The sequence below is a fragment of the Colossoma macropomum genome, unplaced genomic scaffold, assembly GCF_904425465.1.
Source record: "Colossoma macropomum unplaced genomic scaffold, Colossoma_macropomum, whole genome shotgun sequence".
NCBI lineage: Eukaryota > Metazoa > Chordata > Actinopteri > Characiformes > Serrasalmidae > Colossoma > Colossoma macropomum.
In genome coordinates, this window is record NW_023494799.1 from 39,749,556 (window position 1) to 39,769,646 (window position 20,091).

Consider the following 20,091-nt stretch of genomic DNA (forward strand, 5'->3'; position numbering starts at 1 on the left):
TATAGATTGAAAGTTTTAGATACTTAAAATTAAATGACATGGATGGAATGATAATAATAATAATAATAATAATTTATTGAAATGGACATGAAATTGATTGATAGAATTCATCTCTTTTTTACCATTTTGGATTAATGAGCATTCTGTGGCACGATTCGTCATAAAGAACTCCAGTCTTAGTTTTACTTTATTTACACACACAGCACTGAGTTGCCCTGTGAGTGACACACTGTCACACTGCTGAATTTACAACAGAATACTAGTGTTATTCATTTTTTTAATTATTCTTAAAACTGCAATATTTTTAAGTGAGTTTTGGAGATTTGGAGACCTCTCTGGTGGAAATGTGTAATTGCACAAAAATGGAAACTGCGCCAGATACACCGATCAGGCATAACATTATGACCACCTCCTCGTTTCTGCGCTCATTGTCCATTTTATCAGCTCCACTTACTATATAGGTGCACTTTGTAGTTCTACAGTTACAGACTGTAGTCCATCTGTTTCTCTGCATACTTTGTTAGCCCCCTTTTACCCTGTTCTTCAGTGGTCAGGACCCTCGTGGAGTTTTTAAACACTGTGTCCACTCACTGTCCACTCTATTAGACACTCCTACCTTGTCAGTCCACCTTGTAGATGTAAAGTCAGAGACGATAGCTCATCTGCTGCTGTTTTTGTTGGTCATCCTCTAGTCCTTCATCAGTGGTCACAGGTTGGTGGACTATTCTCAGTCCAGCAGTGACACTGAGGTGTTTAAAAACTCCAGCAGCACTGCTGTGTCTGATCCACTCAGACCAGCACAACACACACTAACACACCACCACCACGTCAGTGTTACTGCAGCGCTGAGAATGATCCACCACCCAAATAGTACCTGCTCTGTGAGGGTCCATGGGGGTCCTGACCACTGAAGAACAGGGTAAAAGGGGGCTAACAAAGTATCAGAGAAACAGATGGACTACAGTCTGTAACTGTAGAACTACAAAGTGCACCTATATAGTAAGTGGAGCTGATAAAATGGACAATGAGTGCAGAAACAAGGAGGTGGTCATAATGTTACGCCTGATCGGTGTATACTGTCATTGTGAAATAGCCCTAAAAATATGATCACCAATACTACTGACTGCACTGTTTGCGTTGCACTACATTAACTCCTCTTTTTGTGTCTTTAGCGGATTACATAGTGATGCAGTTTGGTCGAGTGGCTGAGGACGTCTTCACTATGGACTTCAACTATCCCATGTGTGCTCTGCAGGCCTTTGCTATTGCTCTGTCCAGCTTTGACAGCAAGCTGGCCTGTGAGTAGCAGCCAGCCTGTGCGCTCAGAAGCCCGGGTAGAAGACCCAGCGAAGACCACTGGACAACCAAAATCACCCAATAAGGGCTGTAGTGACTCCCTGTCTCAAATCCCCTTCTGGGAGCTCATGACCTGCCCAGACAGTGTGTTGTATGTATGTGCGATGTTCTGTCTGCTCTCCAAATAAAGGGAACACCATCCACAGTGGGGGAAAAAAGCACAAAGACTAAACCACTGTTGCTTCTTTTTAACAGATTACTGTGTCGATGAGGTTGTACACCTGCATTTGTATTGGCAATGACATCTTTCCATTGCCTTAATCTGAAGTACGGCGACTTGCTCGTTAACACTAACACGTTCCACGTTAAAGGTTCGTTGGGAATTTCTTTAATCTTTTCACAACGGTAACCTTCCTTCCTAACAAAGTCTAACAACCTCACTTTTAACAATATTTTAAAGTCACTCCACACAGCAGCCTAACAGTAACTACCAGTACTTACTTTAATTTCCAATATTTATATGTTGATGTTTTCCTTATTATACTGATTTTGTAAAGTGATATTGAATGTCACACAGTGTCACATTTGGCATAGCATCATGTGTATGTGAGCCATACGTTTATGACTAATTTCAGACCTGTAATGTATCAGTTATACATGCTTCACGAGGGCTCCATGATTTTTAATGTGAATAATTTTATGTATTTATGTTTTTATTTATCTATTTATGGATTACCATACCACATGCTGCTTTAATTTTATTCAGTGCCCATTGGATATAGCTTGTAGCACCCCAAGCACAAAACTGACAATTCCATCTCACTTAGAGAATGAAATAATGTTTTTTTTAATTACACATAAACATAATGCTCTGCATCATCTAGTAGAGTGCATTATCATCTCAAGCATACTGACCCACTACTGTAGGGTAGGGGAATGTACTGAATGGTGCACTTTATCCAGAGTTTTATGGTAGGAAGCTGTAAATATTGTGCCTTTGGGGGGAAAAAAAAAGACGGTTTGAGAGTCGGTTCCATTGTGTTCTCCTGCTAGTGGAGACGGATGGTCCTTGGCGCTTGTTAACAGCCGTGTACATCTGTGCAATGTACTGTTGCTTTTCAGAATTTGAAGTTCTCCTAAAGCTCCAAGGTCTGTGTTTTTGAAAGAGTGAGATGTTCCTTAACTTCCTCCACAAGTCATGAAACGTGTTGCCTTTAATTGCTGGCATAACACCAGCTCTCTGCCCAAATCTCACCAGGTACAAATGGACATACAGAATTCAGAGAGGTTTTTTGGTAAAACTAATGTTAAACAAAAAGGTCCCAGAGCAGCAGTCATGAGGCCTTTATGTAGAAACCCTATTCAAAAAAAGTTGGACAGTTATTAATCCGCGAATAAAAACAGAGCAGTGATTCGTAAAACCCACTTTGACCAGAATTTCAGCAAAAAAAGTACAAAAAAGAGGTTTAATGCTGTATCTTATCAACTTCATTGTTTTTATAAACGTCAACGATGTAAATCTCATTCTGAAATTGATGCATTCCAAGAAAAGTTGAGACAGGACTAATATAAGACTAGGAATGCTGTTAAATGTTCAGAAAACATTTTAAAAGAGGTGATATAATCATACTTGGGTATAAAGGAAGTGTAGGAAAGGCCTTGACCTTTATAAGCAAGCATGGGTTGCAGGTCAGCACTAAAATGCATCAGGAAATAGTCGAATTGTTTAAGAACGGCGCTCCACAATGAGCGTTTCACTCTCTAGGGTGCATAACATCATCAAACGATTCAGTGAATCATATGAATGCCTGTGACCTTCGATTCTGCATTCAAAACAAGACACGCTCCTGTGATGGATACTTTGAAAAACTGTGGTCAGTAAACACTTCGTTGCTGTTTCCACAAATGCAAATCTGCCTAGCAGATGTCATACGTCAACAGTGTCCAGAAATAAAACTTTTCTGGGCTTAAGCTCAGGAGAAATGGGCTGTGGTTGGATGAATCAACCTTTCATATTAGGTGACACTTTATTTGGATGGTCCACTGTAGATGCTTTGTAGTTACTCAGTCTGTCTTTAACTAAAATTCAACTAAATATCAATGAAATGCAGTTGAACTTGAAGTTGAGTCTGAAAGATTATATGAATCTAACCCTAAATCTAAACCTACTCCTAAACCTAACCCTGACCATGATGTTGTTTAGACTCAACTGAGTACCACCAGAAAGTTTATTAGTTTAAGTATCTGTAGATCATCTATAGCGGACCATCCAAATAAAGTATGACCTCATATTATTTATGGAAATAATAGATGTGTTCTCTGGGCCAAAGAAGAAATGGACCATCCAGATCCAGTTATCAGCACAAGCCAGTTCAGTAGCCAGCGTCTGTCAGGGTGTGGGGTAGGGGTGGTGGGTAACTTGTGCATCTGTGAAAGCACCATTAACGCTGAAAGATATGTAGATATTTTGGAGCAACATATTCTGCCTTTCAGACGCCGTCCTTTTCAGAGACGTCCAAGCTTATTTCAACATGACAACACCAAGAAACATTCTGCACATGTTACAACAGGATGGCTGCGTGATCAGGGAGTGCGGGTGCCAGGCTGACCTGCCTGTTTCCTGTTGAAAACAAACATGTGGCACATTATAAAGTGCAAAATACAACAAAGGTCCCGTAAAGTTGTGCAGCTTATGTAATAGAAGGCTTATATAACAGAAGAATGGCCAACAATTCAGGGGTAAACAAACTCCTGTCCCAACTTTATTGGAATGTGCATATATGAGCATATGTTTGCAAAAAACATTGCAGTTCTTAAGGTAAAACATCAAATTTTGTGTTTTTGTGCTGTTTTTTTATTTCATACAGGTCAAATAGAACTTTTTTAAATAATTGCTTTGTTTTTATTGACATTTCACATACTGTCCCAACTTTTTTGGAATTGGGTTTGTACACGAGGAACCACCAAAGAGGAATTCGGTTACCCTCAATCGTCAGCAGTCCACATTCCATTACCCAACAATTCCGATTCCAGAAGGAGGAAGCAGGTTTTGGGCGATGACTGAAATATGCTGACATTCTCTGTGAGTCTCTTGCTGAGTACAGGTCATGTGCTGTATACGGCTTACATTTCCATCTTACATGTCACCACACGGTTTACTGCAGGCACCTGGGTCATTGTAATATGTATATATATATATATTCTGTATATTTTTCAACAATAATTCAGTCATATTATTTTTTTGCTTTACATGTTCCACTCCAAAATCTTTTCCCCAAATATATTCGAAATATTTTGTAAGATAATTTTTTTAAAAACAGAATATGAAAATACAGCCAGTTCAAAGGCAACTTGCAAAGAAATCTGTGACAATATTTATTGCAACTTCTTCTTAAAAAAAAAAGTGACTGTTTTCTAACTGGTGTGATTGGATCATTCATTCGCTCTCTTAGTGATTAACAGATTCGTTTTCTGTTTGCTCTGAACAGACTAATGTGTGTTTTTACGTTTTTGCTGGTTTGTTTGAAGTCTTACCATCGCTTATGTATTTTAGTGATGTTTCACTGTAAATGTAAAATGTGTACACTGGTCAATGTACAATGTTTGTATACAGTTCTCTCATTATGAAAAAAATAAACGTAAACTTAAGGAAATTGCTCTGCCTTAAATATGTATGCCTGTTTGATTACAGTGAACTATGGTTCATACAGTAAATAACAGCACTTGAGAAATGACTGTCAATCTCGGCTTAGGGGGCGTTTTTCTACTGCACGCTCAAAAATGGGAGCTGACCAGCAGGAACCAAGAACAGGTCTACTTCTAGCTGGTTGAAAGCGACAGCTGGACCCACCACAACAAGTGTGATAATTGTGATTAATTTTTAATCATTTATGAGCACAAATCTAAAGCGTTTGGCTAATTAGCTATCTTGCTTAACACTACTCGTTTCATGTGCTGACATGAAAGTGCGCTTTTCTACACTTATAATCCCTCAGAGTCGTGTGTAGAAACAAGCAAAGCTTATATTTGTCCACACCGAGTGTGAAGACCAGAAACATTTATGGAGTAAATGCTAAATAAATAAATGCTAATAACAAAATCAATACACTTGTCTAGTTTACATTCTCGTGCACTTGTTGGTCATGTAACCGTGCTTGCTGCTAAAAAAAAGCTTGGATAGTAAGTCTGGTCAACCAGCAAGACCAGCATGACCAAGCATGGTGGGTTTGGCCAAACTGATCATGCTGGATGAACAGCTTGGTCAAGTTGGTAAAGCTGGTAAATTTGCTAAACTATCAAACTCAAACAAAAGCGTAACCAAGTTAAGCTTAACCAGGTGGTTCACCGGTTTTTGCCTGGTCCAAGCTTTTGCTGGTCTTTGCAACATTGTAGTTGGCTTCAAGTGATACCAAAGTCAGAAGAGAGCACTCTCGAGTTCCATTGGGTCCCGTTGGTTCCACTTTTGAGCAGGTACACTGTCAGAAAAAGGTTCTGTGCAGGTACGTTTTTGTACGTGTTCATCAAGGTACACTGAATACATACAATGTATGCTCAATGGTACAACAATGGTTTTAAGGTATAATTGTGCACCTTAATATGTTTTTTTTTCCCAGGTAAAAGGTACAAATATCCATAATCCAACGTTTTAAAACAGAACCATCAAATAAAAAGCCTGGAAATGAGACGGGGTGTGTGGAGTCAACACAATATAAAACATAACAGAAATGGATCATGCTTCAGTTATGTTCCCTGACCACCCCAGTGACATAAGGGGACCTGCCACAGTGACAGTTTAGTACCTTTTCTCTCACACTGTACCAAAAAACATACAACTGGAACTGATGGAAAAAGCCACTTCCAGTGTTCTGGTGATGAATGTTACGGTACTTTGTGCAGAGGAAAAATGCCCAAAATGTACAATCATTCAGAGGACAGCAGTGACCCTGACACACAATTTCTATCACAAAAGTTACAGCTTATAACCTGAATCTCACTGGCTGTTTAAACCTTTACTTTTTTGTTTTAATTTTCATATATTTTTGTAAGCAGGGAGATTCACTCGAAAGAGGCCCCGAATATTCTGTAATAACTCTCTCTAGGACGAAGCAATCTGAACCAAACAATGTGCAATCTGCTCCTCAGTATATGGAGCTTCGAACAAGCTGGGATGCCCCTGCGCCGGAGCAATGAGGTAGGCGCTGGACAGCCGTCGCGACGTTTAACCTCCACTCGCAACTTCCGGGTGCAGACCCCTCGTACCCCTTCATGTGTCTGGCAGAAAATGGAGATCACTTCCAGCATCGCATGTAATGCAATCGATTACACACATGTCAAGGTATATAGCGTATTTTTTGGGTTCAGACTGTTTCATCCTAACGGGAGTTACAACAGGACATTCAGGGCCTCTTTCGAGTGAATCTTCCTGTAAAATGGTTTATGAGTAAGCTGAGAACTCCTGAGGTATCCAAAAAGAAATTACAGCTTTTAAAAGAAGCTGATCTAAAGAAAATGCCTCCAAGGATCCGGGAGCTTTTTAGACCCTGTAGATATTCATCACAAATAGGACATTAATTGCACTGTCGGTCTCTTGACGGATGGGTCAGTTTTTCTTTTTGGGTTTCTTGTGGCGCATCCTCAGGGTCCCAGAAGCTGGAGTTCGGGGGGTCACTGGTTGGTTAGAGCTAACGGTGGCTTCTGGTTGGTACGTGAGGAGGAAATCGAGGAAGTTGACTTCCTGTTCTTCCGGATCACACTCCACCTCAGTGTGGAAGCCCAGCCTCTCGGCCTCCATCAGCGGGTCTTCCTCTTCCCTCTCCACCACCTTCTTTTGAACTTCATCTTGCTTATCCTCATCCTCCATATCATCATCATCGTCGTCATCATCATCATCATCTTCCCCATTGTCTTCTTCGTGGGTTTCTTCCTCATCCTCATCCTCATACGTGCAGCCAACAGTGTCTCCTTTCGGGTAGCGGAAGACGTGTCTGTGTTCACTGAACGTTATTTGTCTTCTGCTGCTGGGTGTCTCTCTGTGCTTCCTTGCTCCTTTTGATTTTGGTCCTTGATCTTCATCATCTGTATCATGAGGTAGACAAGGCTGATCTTCTCCCACTTCTTCCTCCTCCTCTTCCTCTTCCTCGTCCTGTTCTTGATCTTTTTGATGGGTATCATCTTCATCTTCATCATCATCTTCTTTTATTAGCTCTGCTTCATGTACTTCTTCAGTTATGTCTTGTTCCTCTTCTTCTTCTTCATCATCTTCTTCTTCTTCACTTTCCTCATCTTCTTCCTGTTTGGTTGGCCCTTCTTCTTTCCACTCTGTAGGATTGTTCTCAGCAGCGTCTACCTTGTCTTCATCTGTCTCATCCTTGACCTCTTCCTCTTGTTCATCATAATCGTCTGCATCGTCGTCATCATCATCATCATCATCATCATCTTCCTCTTCTTCACTCCCCATTCTCTCTGCGATTTGCTCAGCAGTAGGTATGTCCATATCAGGCTCCTCAAGTATGACGCTTGGATAGCGCCGTCCGCGAAATGCCACTTCGTACTTGGGAAAGGTCTCTTCGGAGTAGCCTGTGGAGACAACGGACGAAATCATGCACACATTTCAGGAAGATTAAGCAGCTAAAAGCACTAAAGCTACGTCCCAATTCAGTGCTGCGTCCTTCGGAGGCTGCATTTGGAGGCTGATTGTGTCACAGCAGTGTGACTAGACCCATTTCGAGGACTACTTCATATGTGGCCGAGAAATGTGTCCTTCATTTCCATGTCAACGAAGGATCCACCCAGCCAGCCAGCCAACCTATCCCGAGGTTCATTACATGCCGGCGAAGATTCATGAGCATGGTGTCGTCAGGAGAGGAGCAAACGGCGGCTGAGGAGTTCAGTTATAATGACTGTATCAGGTTTTAACTGATTCGAATAGCTGACGAGACAGATATTAAAAAAAAGCCAATAAATGTGGTCTGAAGCAAAACTTACGCTAATGTTTCGTTTTGTTTTAGGGAGCAAGGAGCCGACAGAGAGAAGCATCTCCAGCTCTAATAAATGAAAAAATAAAAATCAAATCAAAGTTTCTGTCTTCATCTTTAAAGAACTTTAAAAGAACTTGACAGGAGCGGCATTTCGTGACGCTCCGGTAAGGATGGGAACAGCGGTGCTGTGACACAAACAGGAAATCTGCCGTAGAGCAGACTGTCTCATTTTGGCTCAGCCTTCGTGGGTCTACGCAGCCTTTGAAGGGCACACCTTCATAAACCGTGTCCTTCGAAGGATCCAGCCCCTGAATTGGGACACACTGTATGTGCCTTAAAGCACTATGTAAGATTTTGGGATTTGGAGACCTCTCTGGTGGACGTGTGTAACTGCATGTGCAGAGGAACATTTTGTAATGTCGGGTGTGCTTTGGACCCTCCCTTAGTTGATGAATCTGACGATTGAGTTTATTGAAAGATAAAGAGATTTCGGTCAAAACTTGACGTCTTTCAAGGATGTAAGTGAAGTATCTACAGTTGTCATCATATCTTCATCAAAATAATATTGATTTTGTATTTGAGACCTAAACCAAAAGTTGGACCTTCTTTTTTGAGCCTGTACATGTGACGCCAAAAAACACTGACAAATCCAGCCCCAGACTTCTGACCTTTAAAGGATCATTTCAGGTTTTACGGGGCGACTTGCAGCAGCGAACGCTCACCATATTTCTGTTTTTTTTCTCCTGACTCAGTAACGCTACTTTCAAAATCATACATAGTGCACATTTAAACAAAAGCAGTGTTAGTATGAGGTTTACCCTCCCAGTCTGCGGAATAGGGGGTTTCCTCAGCTTCCACCTCAGGGGAGACGCCCTCTAGAGGACGCCCCTCCAGCATCACTCGTGTGATCTGCCTCAGTTGCCGGAGTTTCCTCTCCTCCTGTCTGCGGCTGCTCCTCCGAGACCTGTGGCCAGAACACACAAAAGGAGATAAAACGATGCACAATCAATTGTATTATTCAATTATATTTAATTTTGTTTATATAGTGCTCTAAGATCAGATGTCCCAAAGGGAAAGCTATTCTCCTCTGGGCGCTACTGGATAGCAGAATTGCAATAAACAAATGAGAAATATAAACCAAATATGATTAAACAGAGAAATGAGATTACACAGAGGCAGTCGGCCCAGACGGAGGGAAGATTCACGAGATAATGACTAATGATAGAAGTCTGTCAAAGACTGTTAGAGAGTCTCTTGGAAAAAGACTGGACGAATAGCCTTTGACCGTTTGCAAAATTCTGAGGAACTACCTGTCCAACTTTCAGCACAGGGCTACCTGGTAGCACATGTAACACTGGTACTAACAGGCCGAAAGGTTTAGTAGTACAAAGAAAAATGAAGAATCACACAGAGGATGTAAATTGATTTGAACCATTTTCTTTGGAAATGAACTGGTTTACAAGCTTTTCAGGATTGATCAAGGATGTGTCGTGTATATAGAACCTCTCTCAAAACGGTTCTATACGGCACCAAAAAGGGCTCTTCTATTGTTGTGATGTCAAGCTTGTGACACTAGAAGAACCCTTTTTGGTGTTATTATAGGACCCATTTCAAAGGCATATTTTATATCAATCTGAAGAACCATTTCACAATGCAAAGAACACTTTAATCATGCAGAAGTTTTTTTTTGAGTGTTCCTGATTCTATATGGAACCATTTTCTTTACTAAAGAACCCTTAAGGAACCACATATTTACATGTGTATCTAATAAGAAGGAGGTTTTAGTGATAGAAGCTACTTCATCAGATGAGCTTACACTAAAGCTAACAGTGGAGCTAGGCATGTGTTCACGTTTCTGCTTTATTTTGTAGGTATATTCACTAAGTGGTAGTAGATAAAATAGGAAGTCCAGAGCAGGTCTTGATAATGATAGGGCTGACCACCGCTCCGGGCAAGTGTGTTCACTGCCCCCTGGTGTGTGTGTGTTCTCTAGTGTGCATATATGTGGGTGTTTCACTGCACAGATGGGTTAAATACAGATGTCTAATTCCTCTGTGTGCAAACACAGTAGGCTAATAGTTCTAATACAACGTACTACAACCCCATTTCCAAAAAAGTTGGGATGCTGTGCAAAATGTAAATAAAAACAAAATGCAATGATATGCGAATTTCATTGAAAATAGTACAAAGGCAACAAATTAAATGTTAAAATTGAGAAATTTTACTGTTTTTTTGTAAAATATATGCCAATTTTGAATTTCATGACAATTTCATTCACCTCTTCTTTTAACGACACTCTGTAAGTGTTTGGGAGCTGAGGAGACACTGCTGTAGATTTGAAAGTGAAATGTTTTCCTGTTCTTGTTTAATATAGTATTTCTCTGCTCATCAGTTCGCGGTCTCCTTTGTTATATTTTTCATTTTATAATATGCCAAATGTTCTCAGAGGTGACAGGTCTGGACTGCAGGCAGGTCAGTTTAGCACCCGGACTCTTTTAATACGGAGCAATGCTGCTGTAATACATGCAGAATGTGGTTTTACATTGCTGAAATAATCAAGGCCTTCCCTGAAAAAGACGTTGTCTGGATGGCAGCATATGTTGCCAAAACATGTATATATCGTTCAGCATTAATGGTGCCCTCACAGATGTGCACGTCACCCATGCCATGTGCACTAATGCCCCCCTATACCATCATGAATACTGGCTTTTGAACTGTGCACTGATAACAAGCTGAGTGGTCTTTAGCCCGGAGGACACAGTGTCCATGATTTCCAAAAAGAATTTCAAATGTTGATTCATCGGACCACAGGAGACTTTTCCACTTCCCCTCAGTCCATTTAAAATGAGCTTGGGCCCAGAGAAGGTGGTAGTGTTTCTGGATCCTGTTTTGTTTGGTTTCTCCTTTGCGAGTTTTAATTAGCATTTCTGGATGCAGTGATGAACTGTTTTCACAGACAGTGTTTTTCAGGCTTTTTCAGGTTTTAATGCAGGCCCGAAGATCATGGCCAGCAAATACTGGTTTTTGGCCTTGTCCCTTACATACAGAGATTTCTCCAGATTCTCTGAATCTTTTAATGATATTATGTACCGTAGATGATGAAAACCACAAGTTGTTTTTTGCTATTTTATGTTGAGAAATGTTATTCTTGAATTGTTCTTTCACAGAGTGGTGAACCCCTCCTCATCTTTACTTCTGAAAGACTCCGCCTCTCTGAGATGCTCTTTTATATCCAGTCATGTTACTGACCTTTTGCCAATTAACCACCAGGTGTTTTTTGAAGCATTACACAACTTTACCAGTCTTTCGTTCCCCCGTCCCAACTTTTTTGGAACGTGTTGCTGCCATCAAATTCAGAATGGGAATATACATCTGATTTGTTGTCTTTGAAGCATTTTCAACGAAATATAGGGTTTAAAATATTTGCACATCATTATATTTTGTTTTAATTTACATTTTTCACATCGTCCCAATTTTTTGGGAAATGGGGTTGTACATACTACATACTTACATACTGAGGCTTATTATTCAGTAAAAACAGGGTCTTCCATTCAAACTGGCTGAGCTATTCTTTAGGTTAGGTTACAGAGGTGTGCCAGGCCTTCCAGGGGGTCCTGGTCATTTAAGGGGTTAATCAACAGACATGTCGAAGGATCTTAGAGGAATTTCTCTTGTCTTTCTCAAATGTCTGAATACTCAAGGCATTTTCCACTATTGCATGACACAGAAGTGAGCAGGATCATAAAGGTGAAACTAGTGACAGTGAAATAGTGTTTACAATAGTAAACGCTACTGTTTACATCTGTTCACTAATAAATTCACTTTCTACAAACATCTGCTGAGCTTAGCCATGGTGATCTGGCGAATGCCCTCAAAACTAAAGACCTTTTTGTGGTTTTTGGCACCACAAACACAATCCAGTAGACACAAGCTGAGGCAGACCCAGAGAAGCTGCGGCCCATCATGGAATTTGCCCTTTTCATTTTTCTTTTGAACGAATTCCAGAGGGATGGCCGTGGGGACGGAGCCATTACTCTGTCAGCTCTTTGATCAGTGAGGTGAGAGGCGATGTGAAGAGGGAGAAATGTGGGTCGTTTACCTGGCAGGCGGGTGGATAGCTTTCGATGCTCTTCTCTCTCTCACTCCCTCCATCTGTCTCAGTCTGGCCTGTAGCTGAGCCATCTCATAATCAGCTGGAGGAGCATTACACAGGGGTTTAGAGGGTCCATGCAGACATGCGATACTGACATATGAGCACCCAAACATCATATCTGTCACCCTCTGTCTGAGGAAATCTGTCCAAAATTAGATTCATGAGGTTTAGCAGAGGAAAACTGCAAACAGGCAAACTGTGTAAGAGTCTGTATACACTGAGCTGGGAAAAGCCCACAGCAATAGCTTCAGCTCAGTTAAAGGCAAAGAACAAGTAGGTCAAGCCTAATTCATGTGACCAATTATACCTAATTACTCATTCAGTTCTGTTTCTGGGTCACAAGTTGCAGTTATTATTAAGATCTTGGCTTTGATAACTATTTATGCCAACGACTAAACTATTAACAAATTCCAATTAGCCGAAGAAGACAGATCTAAAAATAAGACATTGTTCATGCTTCCTGCCGTCAGAGGAGGTGAGGGTGAACCGTGTGTTGCTTAATACATAGATAGAGCCTACTTTTCTGATTCCTCTGTCACTTTCACTTCCCTCACCCTTTGGCATCCATCTGATGAATGGAGCTAAACCTCTTAGTACTGATCCGAAAGACATGCAGTTAATTGGTATTAGACGCCGCTGGGCTGATACAACACTGCTTGTGATTGCTAATCCAGGTCGAACAATAGGGGGGAACAAAGCCCCCTCAAGCCTGTGACAGGATCTTAATCTACCTCATCATGGGCTGCATGTGGTATAGCTACTGATAAGCGGAGGAGGGGCTCAGCAAAGAGGTGAGATCAAAACAGAAGTGCTAGGGGAACTATAGGGATGACGCGCGCTCAAACTGAATCAAAGTACAGTTAAGCTTATCTTCATAATAGCATTTCAGAACTACAGTCAACAGGATGTCAACAGAGTTGAACTTACGTATGTCCTGTATTGTGCTTTCTGCTATCAGGATGGGGAATCTACATTCTTGCCTGGGGGATCTGTCTTTGTAGGTAAGCTGTGGGGAAAACAAAGTCAAAATGAAATAATTGTCAAATCATTTGTTAAATCAGCCCTCAAGCCCTTAAATCATTGGTCTCACGCTACCCCACCATCTCCACCATCTTGTTACACTTATGGCTCACAAACCTGATTTCTGCAAGTACTGAAGAGAATTCCTACCTTGAAGAATATGTAGATGATATAGAGGAAGATTCCAAAGCCGTAAACAGGAATGACCTGGCCGAGGAGGTTGGGTTTTCCAGCACCTTTGGTTCTGGAAATGGCCTCAGGATTGAACGGTTTGGTATAGAGTGGTTCCAACTGCCACTGATCATGATCTTCTGAGAATGGCTGGCTGTATCTCAAGGGAGGAACGTGTCCAGGACCAACTATCAACAAAACCACCCCGAGTTATGTGTGTGTGTGAAAGTCTAAACTCATAACAGGTAAAACATTCCATTAAAAGCATGAATGCCTTCAGCCTTTTTGCCGATAATCTGGGGAGATAAAATTGCATAGACGTTATGTAAGCTCTTTCACAATGCATCCTTTACTCTGATATGTAGGCCGGGGTAAAATCTGCCCACTACTTCTTTTATTACAGGTCAACAGGAACTGTGGGTTCTGAATAGTTACTTAATCTTACGTTTTATTGCAAAATGAAGACAGAAATATTAATGTGAATAATATGTTCATTGTAAATAATATCCTAGTCTTAATAAATAAAGTGTAAAATAATGAATAATATAAATAGACTATGTTACGCAGTCTGTATCACAGAACTGACATGAGTGATAAACAGGCAGCTGATTAACTTCACACACCTTTATTTTGAAAGTGGGACAATGAAGGAGTTTCAGTTTACATCACGAAGCAGCACAACAGGAACACACAGGACGCACAGGGACTGTCACTGCTGCAGGGAGAGGAAGGAGGCGAGGCGAGGAGTGGAGAGGACTGACTTCACTGAGAGGGAATCTGAGGGGGGAGCTGCTGCAGTTTTTCTTACCCTCTGACTGAACGACATCTTTCTTCCCTCTAGACAGAAATATTTTGGGTAGAAATAGAGAGACGCAGAGGACGAGGCAGGAGATGAAAGTGATCTTCTGAAAGGTTGAAACCGACATTTCTGTAAAGCATGAGGCGATGGAGTGAGTGTGGAGATTGAGTCTCTCTCTCGCTCACTCACTCACAGCAGTGTACACCCCACACACACACACACAGCGGAACAGCTCCTCATCCTGGCATTTTACAGCCGGAAATGACCTACACTGTAATCCATCAGCCGCTACTAGCGCTGCTGATTTTTATGCAAAGATTTAAAGTTATTGTTATTATTATTATTGTTGTTGTTGTTGTTGTTGTTGTTGTGGATGATCTTCATCTTAGTAACAGTAATAATATTGTTATAAATAATAATAATAATAATAATAATAATAATAGTTTATAATTTCCAAACCTGTCCTTAAGGCAACACAATATTTGTAGTTACCATCAAATAACTGATATTTAAGTACAGAGTAAGTACACAGTCTGTCTGTCTATCTATCTATCTATCTATCTATCTATCTATCTATCTATCTATCTATCTATCTATCTATCTATCTATCTATCCCTATTTTCTAAATTATTACTACCACTATGTTGTTGTTGTTGTTGTTGTTGTTGTTGTTGCTGCTGCTGTAGTGGTATTAATAGCTGGAGAGACACTCTTTGTCCAGGAGATGGCAGTGTTGTCATTGATATTGCAGCACTCGAGTAATCATCAAGCTCAAGGCCCATGATGAACCTGCTTATATGCAGCCCACTGTACTCCTGCTTTCATTCTCCTCCACAACTGTAATGCAAAGCTGAAACATTCTGTTCAATAATGGCTGTAAGAGGTAAATATATAAGAGACGTTCATGACGGTTCTGTTCAGAAATCTGACACTGATTGTCAAATCACTGACACAGTATTACTAACACAATAACACACACTATAACACACCTGCCTGGAAAGGAAACACATACACAAAGTCATCCATACAGGCACATACAGTATATGGGGTTATAAAAAATGAAGCCCCCCTGATTAATTCCTGACAATACGCCGTTCCCAATATGAATAGTTGCCCATGGGCATCCGAATGCAGAATAAAATGAGCTCCATAAAGTTCTCTGTGAAATGCAGTCAGGCTACTGTGTACTGCTGCTGCTTTTCATTTTGGCTTTAAGATTAGCTCATTTTGTTTGCGCTTTGAAAATAAGAGCAGTTAAAAAAAGAAGTGCCGTTCCCTCCCTGACTGTTTGCATTTTTAAAATGTACGACATAAATGGCTAAATTCCATTGAGGTCTGCAATTACACGTTAACCCAGCCGCACACATCACCCTCTGCAGTCTGTGTGTTAAAATAATGCAGAAAACACTGGCACCAAACACTGTATTGGCCATGTACCCAATTATAATCTCTTAATCCTTGGAAACAACTCTGCGTTTGAGCACCCTCACCAGAGAAATGGCTTATGGATTGATTATCAGGCCAGACCAGCATCATTTTAGTGGAGATTATACTAGACCTACAGATGTGTCACACTGCAGCTAGTGATAGTTTGCTTTTCTTCTTTTTTTTTGGCATCACACTCATTTTTCAAAGTGGAAGTTCTTAAGCACTTTCAAATATGGGGGTATTAAGGATTTCATTTATTTTTATTCAGGCCCTCAAGTTTCTTTCTCTCTTCTGCTTTGAAGATGAGAAAATATAATTTTATAACTGTCACCCCTACCCCAATTTCAGGTTTTATTTTCCTATTATTCTAGCCAGCTCGACTGTGAATTGGTTGAACTGCTATTTCCATATTCGGGGTAATTGCAGCGTTGTTAAAATAAGCTCTTCTTGGTTCTCATGGAAACTTATAAGCACACATCATGTCTTTGCTTAAAAAATAAACCTTGCTAATGGGGAATGGCGAAAATAGCACATTGTGTGTGTAGAAGACAGGAAAATCCAGCAGGGAAGTATTACATTTTGACGTTGACCACATGTATGCTTCACGGCCATATGGAAAAAGGGTTTAACGTTGTCATATGGAAACTAGCCTGCTGATTGGGAAAGTAAACTGCTCCCCTGGCCTAGATGCAGCAGGTCTGTGTGTTTGTGTGTATTGTGTGTCGGTAATGTGGCTTAATTTTGAGATGCTATGGAGTGTGATTGTGGGTGTCCCACAAGGCTCCGTGTTCGGTCCATTTCTCTTCTCTCTTTACACTCACTCTCTTGAGGATGTAATGTCCTCTCTTGGTCTCTATCACCACTGCAATGCTGATGACACTCAGCTAATCCTTTCCTTCCCACCTTCTGGCACTCAGGTTTGTCATCATATCTGGTTGACATCTCATCATGGATGGCAGAAGACCACCTTAAACCGAATCCCAGCAAGACCGAGCTGCTATATATACCTGGAACAACAAGTCATGCTGTGATCTTGCTTGATCTCTTTTGATATGTCCTTGATCATTTTTTTGGTCATCTTAAGAGGCACAAAGCTTTGGTGTAATTGCGGATGACCAGTTACTGTTCTCTGCTAATGATACAGACCTAACCCAACCCTCTTCAGCATCTGATATCTCCCACCCTGGTCCCAGAGATCTACCTTCCTGCAGAGCTTGGTTCCAACCACAATTTGCCACATCAGCTCCAGCAATTCAACCTCTTACCAAGTCCCTGATTGGCTGGATCAGATGTATTAGTGTTAGGTAAGAGGCAGGGCAGCTTATTGGATACAGGTTGGAGCTAAACTCTGCTGGGAAGTTGATCTCCAGGAGGAGAGTTGGTGACCACTGCTCTACTGGGAGGCCTCCCAGGTGCTTGTTCAGTCTCTTGTCATCTTAAGGCTTGACTAATACAAGCTGATCTTCTTATGTTGGCTATCAGGCCTTTGCAGCTGATCCAGAATGCAGCAGATCCAGTCTTCCTCAATTCGCCCGTCTCTTTGCTGCTGAGTTTCCTTCACTAGCTTCCTGTAGCTGCCTGCATCAGATTTAAAACACTGAGGACTTACTTCAAAACAAAAAATGGACCAGCTGCTCCTTTCCTGAAGGCAGCGGTCAAAACTTGTACAATACCCAGAGCCCTTTGAGCTTCAGGCAGAGGAAAGTGAGGTGCAACACATTAGGCCTGTTTACACCCTGCATCAACCTGCGTTTTTGACGATCCGGTTTCAGCTGATTGCATGAAAAGTCAGGTGTAAACACGCCCGGGATAGATTATGATCACATTACGATCAGATCACTCAAACCACTGTTGGAGATGGTCAGAGATGGATCTTGACCACATTTAACACAAATGTAAACAGAATGTGTTTCTGATTTCCATATTTAATTTCACAATAAATTTATTTCACATTTGATTTCACAATAATGTGAGCGGAAGGGTGTTTGCTGAGTGCTGACTAGTAGGTGAAAGAATAAACAAGGAAACAACAGATGGGGAATCCGTGAAGCTGGAGTTCCCCAAACCAAGAGATTTCTTGCTTTCTTGGGCCTTGAACATGTCCAAGCCAAGCTTGTCAACTCGTATCATAACAAGGAAAAAAACAGAAACTACGTACGTGTTGATGTGTTTCTTATGCGGGGAAAGTTAAATCAGACCTCATCTGGCCACACCGGGGACGCATTTTAGTGAAAAGTGTAAACAGAATCTGGGCGGAGTTTATCCAGATATGATCCTGATGCAAAACACATTTCAATGCAAGATGTCAACAAGCTCATTTTGGTTTTTTTGCTAAGCAATTTGTACAGTACTCGAACAACATGAATAACATTTTTATACAAACTACCGACACATCTCTGCGACAAAAGAGAATGTAAACTTGTTTACATTGTTTACAGCATGTACCATTTATGAAAGGTTCAGCCAGAAGCGGCTGGAGTGCAGATGTTACAACATAGGTAATGTTAGTTGTAACAGACTGAGGGACTAGTTGTAGCAGTCACTGAAAAGTGTGGCAAATTAATGCAAATTAATTAAAAATTAACTCAGATCTAGACAACTTTCCAACTTACACAAAAATATGTTCATCAAATAAAGGTGATTCATGAAAAGAGAGTGTCAGAGGTCGCAAATTTAATAGAAGAGCGAACAGCAGAATTGAAGGAAATTGAAATATATTATATTTACATATCATCTATAATATCAAACTTCCAAAAAAATGAATTTCTCATTGTTTTCTCACTGTGAGGTTCATATTGTTTGAATGGTGCTATATTACAGACACCAAGAGTGAGAGTAAATAATATAGATGTAATTCTATTACACAATTCAGCAACTGAAAAATGTAAAAAAAGAAAAGAGAACATGATTAAAAGCACTTTCTATTGAACCTGTTTAAATACATAAAAATCCATGTTATGGCTGGACTTGGTCAGCTGTCTTCAAATGCTGACTGACAACTCATTGGTTCCTAAAGCGCTTTAATGACCACTAATCTTGCACTTATTAAAACCTATTATGAAATGTCTTATTTCTGTATTGTTTATCTATCTATCTCAGTGTCGGCGTGTGAGCGGTCTGCAGTAGAACCGTGCTGCTATTTCAGTTCGGCCCTTATCTGTTTACAGAGCCTGTCTCTTATCAATGCTTTAATTACTTAATTATTCTTCATTAAGCTCTATTAAAACACAGTGGACTCACTGCAGCAAAAGTCAGGCCCTTTCTGCTCCATCAGGCACTGTACAGACATACAACCTCCAAAAAATAGTGGTTTTTTTTGTTACTTTCTTTTATGACAGTCTAGGTCCTCTTATTGTTATGCTAACGGCAAAATATGGCATTGACTCTTATGAAATGTTGGCGCCCCTCCGTGTCTCCGCCAGCAATGGATTCACATACATGGCAATCAACACACCTTCGGCAAACAAAATTGCTTTCAGAAATAGCAATCGTTTGCTTTCTCTATATTCATGCGAGTGATTTGTTGTGCAATGTCACCTTACTCAGTGGTGCTGGAGCAGGTTTACATCAGGCCCCCTTTTCTTTCTCTCTCTCTCTCTCTCTCTCTCTCTCTTTCTCTATCACCCCCTCCTTCACTCTCCTCTGCCTCTGTCTAAATCAGTCAATTTATTTCCAAATTGCGAGTCGAGTGCAGGAGCAAAGGCTCCTTTCAGTGGCGGGGTGCAAATATTAAATCAATGCTCACTCTTATATATCGAGTAGGGTTTAATTTTTACTTGGTATTGATGGGGGGATGAAGCTGGCTTTGAGCGCGCTGAAGGACATACTGTTACAAATCCTTGTCCTTTACATTTGTAACAGGAGAGATGGCGGTACGGAGGGAGGAGTATCGGAATAATGGAACACCAGCAGCGGGAGAGACGGTGTGGGACAGGCCTTGAGACTTCGCCGCCGCAGCGGCCGCCCGTTCCACTCTGGGTTATTAACACAGAGCAAGAGAAGGACATGAGCCACACTTTGATCGACTGGCCAAACTGCTGGTACTGTCCATGGTCATGTTATGGCTTTAAAATACTTTCCATAGGTGCCATAGAGGATTCTTTGGAGGGATGCTATAGAAGAACCACCTTTGAGTGGTTGTAATGTGGTCCATCCATTGAAAAGTATGTTTTGAAGTGAAATGCTCAGTTTTTGAAAAACATAAAGAGTAAGAATTGTTTACAGTGGTGGTGAAGGGAGCCAGACAT

General features: G+C 40.9%; 2 protein-coding genes across 2 annotated transcripts in view; one reads left to right on the plus strand and one right to left on the minus strand.

The window, feature by feature from the left end:
• tub (TUB bipartite transcription factor) overlaps positions 1-4,949 on the plus strand; it is a 138,762-nt gene extending 133,813 nt beyond the window's left edge. The window contains exon 12 of the mRNA XM_036586166.1: positions 1,173-4,949. Within this exon, the coding sequence (XP_036442059.1) occupies positions 1,173-1,306 (134 nt within the window). The 3' untranslated portion in view covers positions 1,307-4,949. The remainder of the gene's footprint in view (positions 1-1,172) is intronic.
• Positions 4,950-6,774: 1,825 nt separating this feature from the next.
• ric3a (RIC3 acetylcholine receptor chaperone a) lies at positions 6,775-14,561 on the minus strand. Its single transcript, XM_036586965.1, has 7 exons — positions 14,426-14,561; positions 13,597-13,805; positions 13,354-13,432; positions 12,373-12,466; positions 9,092-9,237; positions 7,747-7,872; positions 6,775-7,560 (listed from the first exon to the last, which is right to left on the minus strand). The coding sequence occupies exons 1-7, from the start codon at positions 14,541-14,543 to the stop codon at positions 6,896-6,898; spliced, it is 1,437 nt and encodes a 478-aa protein (XP_036442858.1). The 5' UTR covers positions 14,544-14,561; the 3' UTR covers positions 6,775-6,895.
• Between the last annotated feature and the right edge of the window lie 5,530 nt (positions 14,562-20,091).

Bases quoted from the DNA above. Each gene is read 5' to 3' on its own strand.
- ric3a (XM_036586965.1), bottom strand. From the start codon at position 14,543: ATGTCGGTTTCAACCTTTCAGAAGATCACTTTCATCTCCTGCCTCGTC. The intron at 13,433-13,596 runs GTAGGAATTCTC...TTTTCCCCACAG, and splicing joins TCATCTACATATTCTTCAAG to CTTACCTACAAAGACAGATC. The intron at 9,238-12,372 runs GTAAACGACCCA...TTCTGGCCACAG, and splicing joins GCTATCCACCCGCCTGCCAG to GTCTCGGAGGAGCAGCCGCA.